Source organism: Procambarus clarkii, chromosome 24 (genome assembly GCF_040958095.1).
Source record: "Procambarus clarkii isolate CNS0578487 chromosome 24, FALCON_Pclarkii_2.0, whole genome shotgun sequence".
Classification (NCBI taxonomy): domain Eukaryota; kingdom Metazoa; phylum Arthropoda; class Malacostraca; order Decapoda; family Cambaridae; genus Procambarus; species Procambarus clarkii.
The window spans coordinates 46,015,127-46,025,094 of NC_091173.1; the positions used below are offsets into that span (position 1 = coordinate 46,015,127).

Sequence of the window (9,968 nt, forward strand, 5' to 3'; positions counted from 1 at the left end):
GAATGAGAGCAAAGCTGCTGGTCATGGGGGACCTAAATCACGGAGAGATAGATTGGGAAACGAGGAATCCCCATGGCGGGGAGGAGACCTGGGGAGCGAAGCTGGTAGACGTTATTGACAGGAATTTCCTAACACAGCATGTGAAAGAAGATACCAGGGAAAGAGGAGGGGATACGCCCAGCCTATTGGATCTCATTTTCACCCAGAATGTAGAAGACATCGTGCAGTTGGAACATGAAATACCACTAGGAGCTAGTGACCATTGTGTCCTAGTCTTTGACTACATGATGGAGCTTAAAATTGTGACCAAAGGACAAGAGGTCCGGGAAAGGAGACTCGATTACAGAAAAGGGGACTACAGAAGGATAAGGGACTACCTGGGAGAAGTGCAGTGGGAGGAAGAACTTAGAGGAAAAACAGTGCAAGGTATGATGAACCAAGTCATATTGAAATGCAAGGAGGCTGGAGAGAGATTTATTCCAACAATAAAGGAAAAAAGCAGGAGGGAATATAATAACCCATGGTTTAATAGACAGTGTCAGGAAGCAAAGGTGAGAAGCAGGAGGGAGTGGAGGAAGTACAGAAGACAAAGGACAGAGGACAACAGGATTAGATGTAACAGAGCTAGGAATGATTACATTAACATAAGACGAGTGTCGGAAAGAAATTATAAAAATGATATTGCAGTCAAAGCGAAAAAGCAACCAAAATTACTACATAGCCATATAAGAAGGAAGATGTCGGTAAATGACCAAGTGACAAGACTGAGGAAAACAGAAGGGGCATATACAGAAAGCGACAAGGAAATCTGCGAGGTACTGAATGCAAAATTCCATGGAGTGTTCACAACCGAGCCTGAGCAGCTCCCATTGTTAGAAGAGATTACCCAAGATGAAAGACTATCAGATATAGAGGTGACAGCAGAGGATGTAATGAAACAGTTGACAACACTGGATGCAAATAAAGCTGTTGGACCAGACAAAGTATCACCGTGGATACTTAAAGAGGCAGCGCAGGCTCTCAGCGTGCCTCTGGCAATGATCTTTAATGAGTCACTTATGTCGGGAGAATTGCCCAGTTGCTGGAAGGAGGCAAATGTCGTACCGATTTTCAAAAAAGGTGATAGGGAGGAGGCACTTAACTACAGACCCGTATCACTGACAAGCATCCCCTGCAAAATACTTGAAAGAATAATTAGGCTAAGACTTGTTGAGCACCTGGAGAGCATTGGGTTTGTAAACAAGCACCAACATGGGTTCTGGACAGGGAAATCATGCCTAACAAACCTTTTAGAATTCTATGATAAAGTAACAAGGATAAGGCAGGACAGAGAAGGCTGGGCAGACTGCATATTTCTTGACTGCCAAAAGGCCTTTGATACGGTACCGCACATGAGACTGCTATACAAACTTGAGAGGCAGGCAGGAGTAAGCGGAAAGGCCCTAGTATGGGTGAAGAACTACCTAACAGGAAGGAGCCAGGGGGTAATGGTAAGGGGCGAGAAGTCGGACTGGCGAACAGTAACAAGTGGAGTACCTCAAGGATCGGTGCTGGGACCAATCCTCTTTCTAATTTACGTAAATGATATGTTTACAGGAGTGGAATCATACATGTCAATGTTTGCGGATGACGCAAAATTAATGAGAAGAGTTGTGACAGACGAGGATTGTAGGATCCTCCAAGAGGACTTAAACAGGCTGCAGAGATGGTCAGGGAAATGGCTACTGGAGTTTAACACCAGTAAATGTAAAGTTATGGAAATGGGATCAGGTGACAGGAGACCAAAGGGACAGTACACAATGAAGGGGAACAGCCTACCTGTAACGATTCGAGAAAGAGACCTGGGAGTGGATGTGACACCTAATCTAACTCCTGAGGCACATATAAATAGGATAACGACAGCAGCGTACTCTACACTGGCGAAAATTAGAACTTCATTCAGAAACCTAAATGAGGAGGCTTTTAGGGCGCTTTACACTGCCTACGTGAGACCCGTCTTAGAGTATGCCGCGCCATCATGGAGCCCCCACCTGAAGAAACACAAAGAAACTGGAGAAGGTTCAGAGGTTTGCGACGAGGCTTGTCCCAGAGTTACGAGGGATGGGATATGAAGAGCGGCTAAAGGAACTGAACCTTACGACACTAGAGAAAAGAAGGTAGAGAGGAGATATGATAGGGACATATAAAATACTCAGGGGAATTGACAAAGTGGAAATAGATGAAATGTTCACACGTAATAATAACAGAACGAGGGGACATGGGTGGAAACTGGAAACTCAGATGAGTTAGGAAGTTTTCTTTTAGCGTGAGAGTAGTGGAAAAATGGAATGCACTTGGGGAACAGGTTGTGGAAGCAAATACTATTCATACTTTTAAAACTAGGTATGATAGGGAAATGGGACAGGAGTCATTGCTGTAAACAACCGATAGCTGGAAAGGCGGGATCCAAGAGTCAATGCTCGATCCTGCAAGCACAAATAGGCGAGTACAAATAGGTGAGTACAGGTCAAGCGGGATGGTATGACAACAGAATGAAGCTGGAGGAGAGGGGCTGGACGAGTCATTCATGGAGATGATTGCTAAGGCATGGAAGGAAATTAGTGGGGAATTGAAGGACCTGAGGGAAACTATATGTAAGCTGCAGATAGAACTAAGTGCAGCACAAGAGGAGATAAAAAGCCTAAAAACAGGCTCTCCTCAGACTCTGGCCCAGGGGACCAACCCCCAGGTACCAGCAGATGTAGCAATGGCAGGGACCTCTACAATTGGCCCAACCTTTGCTGAAATGCTGAAGGGCCCAGGAGCAATGTCCACAGACAAGGAAGTTGTAATGAAAGCAGTAACCTCACAGGAGGCACCTAGATGCACAAGCCAGCTAATGGAAAGGAAAAGAGCTGTAGTAGTGGTAGATGTGATGGAACAAGAGGGCTCCACAAGGGAGGAATCAAGGACTAAGGACAAAGCTGCAGTGGCAGGAATATTTAAGGAGATAGGAATGGAAGGGGTTGAACGAGACATAGAACAGTTTTTCCGGATTGGCCAGTACAACAGAGACAAAAAGAGATTGATCAAGAGATTGATTCAAGAGCCAGGACATCAAAGAGGACATCCTAGTAAGGAAGAGCAAACTGAGACATGCAAGGAATTACAAAGAGGTATATGTTCAGAGGGACATGACCAGAGACGAGATAGTAAGGGCAGCAGATACAAGGAAAAGGCCCAGGGAGTGGGAAGGGAGACAGGGAACCTCAGCCTGCAACTCAGCAATCCCAGAGAGGAGTGGGGAACCTCAATCCAGCAACTCAGGAACCCCAGGGGGTAATGCAACACCCCAGCCCACCACCCAATAGCCCCCCCCCCTATCCCCCAGCACAAACCCTTCCTTGCCCTTGCACAATGCCATCATAAAACCTAAATCCTCCCTCTCCCCTTACACCAAGTATCCCCTGCTTTCCCAGCCCTTGGTCTTCTTCCTGCCCCAAGCAGACCCAGGCGAGTCCTGAACCCTCCATCCCCCACTCCACCTCCCCCCAAACCCCCGTCAACTACACTGGAGGAGGGCGTGCCCTCTTCCCAAGCAATCCCTGCCCCCTCACCCCCAGGACTTCTTCCTGCCCCAAGCAGGCCTGAGCAAGACCTAAGCCCTCCATCTCCCACTCCACCTCTCCCTGAACCACTGGCAACTACCTCACAGGAGGAGGAGCCTACCCAAGTAGCAATGACCATGGAACAACTTCCTACACTTGTGGGGAGTGAGGGTGAAATTAGATATAAGAAGGTGAGCTTCAAGGTAATGTACTCAAACATTGATGGGATTACCAATAAAGCATGTGAACTGGCAGAAAGGGCGCAAGAAGGAAACCCTGATGTAATAGGACTCACGGAAACAAAATTGTCAGGAGTCATAACAGATGCTGTGTTTCCAAAGGACTACTATATAGTAAGGAAAGAGAGGGAAGGCAGAGGAGGTGGAGGAGTGGCCCTGCTGATAAGGAAGGACTGGAGTTTTGATGAGATGGAAATTCTGGGCTGTGACGGATTCAGAGATTACATAACAGGAACTATAACAATGGGTGGACCTAAGATAATAGCGGCAGTCATTTACAACCCTCCCCTAAATGACAGAAGACCTAGACAGGAGTTTGATAGGAACAACATGGCAACCATTTATATAATAGAGAGAGCAGCTTCAGTTGCCTGCAGGAATGGCTCAAGACTCTTAATCATAGGTGATTTCAACCATGGAAAGATAGACTGGGAGAATGGGGACCCCACATGGTGGTGCAGATACGTGGCAAGCTAAACTCTTGGAAGTGGCAACAAGGAATTTTCTGAGCCAGCATGTCAAGGAACCCACAAGAGTGAGAGGCAACGATGAACCATTTAGACTCTACTTGATATTCACCTTGAATGAGTCAGAAATAAGGGAAGTCAAAGTTGAATCCCCCATAGGAATGAGTGACCACAGTGTACTGATTTTTGAGTACTTGATGGAGGTAGGGATAACCTATCCAAGGATGGGATCGGAGGGAAAAAGACTAAATTACCGAAAGAGGAAAATATGATGAGATAAGGAATTTCCTCAGGGGAATACCATGGGATACAGAACTTAGAGACAAGAATGTGCAGGTCATGATGGATTTTGCCACCCAGAAGTGCCAGGAAGCTGCAGACAGGTTTATCCCCGTCCAAAAGGAGAAAAAACCAAAACCAACAGAAAAACCCATGGTTCAACCAGGAATGCAAGGTAGCGAAGCAACTGAGTAAAAGAACATGGAGAAACTACAGAAATAACAGAACACCAGAGAGCAGGGAGAGATACCAGAGGGCCAGAAATGAGTACCTCAGTGTGAGGGAAGCAGAGAGACAGTTTGAAAATAACATAGTGAGTAAAGCCAAGACCCAACCAAAGCTGCTTCACAGCCACATCAGGAGGAAAACAGCAGTGAAGGAACAATTGATGAAACTGAGAAAAGGGAAGAACAGATATACAGAGAATGACAAGGTGGTGTGTGAAGAACTCAACAAGAGATTCCAGGAGGTCTTCACAATAGGACAAAGAGAAGCCCCTGCACTAAGTGAGGAGGCAGCACACCAATCAACCATGGAGGAATTGGACCTCACCAGTGATGAGGTCAAAAGGTGTCTGCTGGAGCTGGATGTGACAAAGGCTGTTGGGCCTGACAGAATCTCACCATGGATACTAAAGGAAGGTGTAGAAGCACTAAGTGTGCCACTCTCTATGGTGTATAACAGGTCACTGGAAACAGGAGACTTACCAGAAAGTTGGAAGACAGCTAACATGGTCCCAAAATTCAAGAAGGGTGGCAGGCAAGAGGCATTGAACTACAGGCCAGTTTCCCTAACTTGTATACCATGCAAGGTGATGGAGAAGATCGTGCGGAAAAGGCTCGTAGAGCATCTGGAGGGAAATAACTTTGTAACACACCACCAACATAGGTTCAGGGATGGTAAATCGTGCCTCACAGGTTTAATAGAATTCTATGACTAGGCAACAAACATTAGGCAGGAAAGAGAAGGGTGGGCCGACTGCATTTTCCTGGACTGCCAAAAAGCCTTTAACACAGTGCCCCATAAAAGGCTGTTAAAAAAGTTGGAGCATCAGGCAGGAGTAAAAGGTAAGGTGCTCCAGTGGACAAGGGAGTACTTAAGCAACAGGAAACAGCGAGTAACGGTGAGGGGGGGGGAGACATCAGAGTGGCGAGATGTCACCATCGGAGTCCCACAGGGCTCAGTACTTGGACCCATCCTGTTTCTAATATATGTAAACGATCTTCCAGAGGGTATAGACTCGTTCCCCTCAATGTTTGCTGATGATGCAAAAATTATGAGAATAATTAAGACGGATGAAGAGACTACAAGATGATCTGGACAAACTGGAGGAATGGTCTAGAAAATGGCTGCTAAAGTTTAACTCTTTAAGTGTAAGGTAATGAAATTAGGTGAAGGGAGCAGGAGGCTGAACACAAGGTATCATCTGGGAGGTAAAATCCTGCAAGAGTCAAATGGAGAGAAAGATCTGGGAGTTGATATCACACCGAACCTGTCCCCAGAGGCCAACATCAAAAGGATATTATCAGCGGCATATGCTAGACTGGCCAACATAAGAACTGCCTTTAGAAACTTGTTAGGAATCGTTCAGGACCCTGAATACCACTTATGTCAGACCAATCCTTGAGTATGCAGCTACAGCCTGGAGTCCATACCTAGTTAAACACAAGACAAAGTAAGAGAAGATCCAGCGGTATGCCACCAGGCTCGTACCGGAACTTTGAGGAATGAGCTACAAGGAAAGGCTGAAGGAGCTGAACCTCACATCCCTGGAAAACAGAAGAGTAAGGGGAGATATGATAACCACCTACGAAATTCTCAGGGAAATTGACAGAGTGGATAAAGACAAACTCTTCAACATGGGAGGGACACGAACAGGGGGGCCACAGGTGGAAACCTAGTACCCAGTTGAGCCACAGAGACGTTAGAAAGAATTTTGTTTAATGTCAGTAGTTAATAAATGGAATACACTATGAAGTGATGTGGTGGAGGCTGACTCCATACACAGTTTCAAATGTCGATATGATAGAGCCCAGTAGGCTCAGGAATCTGTACATTAGTTGATTGACAGATGGCTCAAGGTGAGGTAGGTGGGTACAAATAGGTGAGTACACGGCCATTTCTGTCCCCATCGGGATTCGAACCCGAAATTCACGATTGTGCATCGATAACGAACCGGACTGTGTTAGTGAATGGAATGACTTTAAGGAGCAGCTAGGTTGAAAAGGCAAACTATTCATAACTTTAGATGCAGATATGATAGGGCAATAGGTCAGGAGTCATTGTATTAGATAACCAGCATCGAGATATTCGGGATCCAAGAGCTGGAGCTCAAGCTTGCCCTCAAAAATTGGCGAGTACATCCTCCGCCCAATAACAAGAAAACCCCACGCCCATGACCCCACTCATCAAGCCCACGACCCCACTCCTCAAGCCCACGCCTCCACTCCTCAAGCAAACGCCTCCACTCCTCAAGCAAACGCCTCCACTCCTCAAGCAAACGCCTCCACTCCTCAAGCAAACGCCTCCACTCCTCAAGCAAACGCCTCCACTCCTCAAGCAAACGCCTCCACTCCTCAAGCAAACGCCTCCACTCCTCAAGCAAACGCCTCCACTCCTCAAGCAAACGCCTCCACTCCTCAAGCAAACGCCTCCACTCCTCAAGCAAACGCCTCCACTCCTCAAGCCCACGACCCCACACCCGCGCTCACGCTCCCAAAGTCACGCCCACGTCCCCACAGCACTAGACATGAAAGGGCCTGAGCATAGCATTGAGAAAGTTTTCAGGCTAGGTTGGTACAACAAAGACCGAGACCGAGTGATAAAGATAGTGTTTGCAAACAAGAGCACAAAGGAGAAGATTCTATCAAGGAAGAGCTCCCTGAAAAACGAGGGAAAATTCAAAAATGTATTCCTCCAGAGAGACATGACAAGGGAGGAGAGAGCTGTGGCGGCAGAAGCAAGGAAGAGGCGCAGGGCGAGAGGGGAAAACCAGGAAGTCACAGCTCCCAACACAACACCCCCAGAGGCGAGGGGGGAACCCACAACCAGCTACCCAGTAACACCAGAAGGGAGGACAACCCCGCCACCCTCCTCTGCATAGAAAACCCCCCTACCCCAAACCCTCCCTGCCCCACTGAAATGTTCAGCCAAATCTCCCTCCCCCCACATCCAATCCCCACCCTTCTCCCCCTCCCCTCCTCCCGCCTAGTCCTCCCTCCCCCCCCTTTCCTTCCTGTCCTCCCTCCCCTTTCACCCCATACCCTCCCTGTCCCTCCCCCTTCACCGGATCCCCTGCCCTCATCCCAGTATCCTCTGAGACCCTGCTATCCACCTCACAGGTCCACACACCCATGGAACAGCTTCCCCCACCAACAGAACACTCACCAAGGAGGCGATTTGAGAAGGGACAGAAGAAAGTGAGCCTCAAAGCAATGTACACTAACATAGATGGAATTACAAATAAAGCGAATGAGCTTGGAGAACGGGTATTAGAGGAAAACTCAGACATAATAGCCCTCACAGAAACAAAGCTAACGAAAACGTTAACAAACGCAGTGTTCCCACAGGACCATTATGTTATGAGGAAAGAGAGAGGGAAGGAAGAGGTGGGGATGGTGTAGCTCTGCAGGTAAGAAAAGGCTGGGATTTTGAGATGGTTATTCAGGGCTGTGAAGGTTTCAGTGACTACATAGCAGGTACCATAACAAATGGAGGGAAAAAAATTATAGTCGTAGTCATATATAATCCACCACCAAATGACATAAGACCTAGACAGGAATATGATAGAAACAACATGGCCACCATTAACATAATAGAAAGAGCAGCTTCTGTTGCTAGCAGGAATGGATCTGGACTAATAATTATAGGAGACTTCAACCATGGGAAGATAGATTGGGAGAACAGAGACCCGCATGGAGGACCAGAAACATGGAGGGCTAAGCTGCTGGATGTGGCAACAAGAAACATTCTAAGCCAGCACATCAAAGAACCAACAAGAATGAGAGGAGAAGATGAACCAGCAATGCTTGATTTGATATTTACCATAAATGAGTGGCATATAAGGCAAGTTAAAATGGAAGTGCCCTTGGGAATGAGTGACCACAGTGTATTGAACTTTGAGTACCTGATAGAGCTAGGAATTATCTCCCCCAAAAAAGAACTAGGACTCAAAAGGCTGGCATACCGAAAGGGGAATTATGAACAAATGAGAAGTTTCCCAAGTGAAATACCTTGGGACACAGACCTCAGAGATAAGTCTGTACAGGGTATGATGGACTATGTTACCCAAAAGTGTCAGGAGGCAGTAAACAGGTTCCTCCCGGCCCAAAGGGAAAAATCCGAGAAGCAACAGAAGAATCCATGGTATAATAGGGCATGTATGGAAGCGAAGAAACTGAACAACAGGGCGTGGAGGAACTTCTAGAATAACAACACCAGAAAGCAGAGAGAGATACCAGAGAACCAGGAATGAGTATGTTAGGGTGAGAAGAGAAAAATTATGAAAATGATATAACAAACAAAGCCAAGACCGAACCAAAGCTACTCCACAGTCACATCAGAAGGAAAACAGTGAAAGAACAGGTATTGAAACTTAGAACAGGCGAGGACAGGTATACAGAGAATGACAGAGAGGTGTGTGAAGAACTCAACAAGAGGTTCCAGGAGGTCTTCACAATAGAACAATGTGAGGTCACTGTGCTAGGAGAAAGGGAGGTAAACCAGGCGGCCTTGGAAGAGTTCAAAATTACGAGAGAGGAAGTCAAGACACACCTGCTGGTTCTGGATGTTAGAAAGACTGTTGGTCCAGATGGGATCTCACCATGGATACTGAAAGTGTGCAGAGGCACTTTGCTTGCCACTCTCCATAGTGTATAGTAAGTCACTGGAGACGGGAGACCTACCAGAAATATGGAAGATTGCGAATGTGGTCCCAATATACAAAAAAGGGCGACAGGCAAGAGGCACTGAACTACAGGCCAGTGTCCTTGACTTGTATACCATGCAAGGTGATGGAGAAGATCGTGAGAAAAAACCTGGTAACACATCTGGAGAGAAGGGACTTTGTGACAGATCGCCAACATGGGTTCAGGGAGGGTAAATCTTGCCTTACAGGCTTGATAGAATTCTCCGATCAGGTGACAAAGATTAAGCAAGAAAGAGAGGGCTGGGCGGACTGCATTTTCTTGTGTTGTCGGAAAGCCTTTGACACAGTACCGCATAAGAGGCTGGTACATAAGCTGGAGAGACAGGCAGGTGTAGTTGGTAAGGTGCTCCAGTGGATAAGGGAGTACCTAAGCAACAGGAACCAGAGAGTTACAGTGAGGGGTGAGACCTCCGATTGGCGTGAAGTCACCAGTGGAGTCCCACAGGGCTCTGTACTCGGTCCTATCTTG

The 9,968-nt window shown here is 46.9% G+C and overlaps 1 protein-coding gene across 1 annotated transcript in view; it reads left to right on the forward strand.

The window, feature by feature from the left end:
* Positions 1–7,335, forward strand: part of LOC138368101 (uncharacterized) — a 75,417-nt gene extending 68,082 nt beyond the window's left edge. The window contains exon 3 of the mRNA XM_069330401.1: positions 6,895–7,335. Within this exon, the coding sequence (XP_069186502.1) occupies positions 6,895–7,335 (441 nt within the window). The remainder of the gene's footprint in view (positions 1–6,894) is intronic.
* The last annotated feature ends 2,633 nt before the right edge of the window (positions 7,336–9,968 follow it).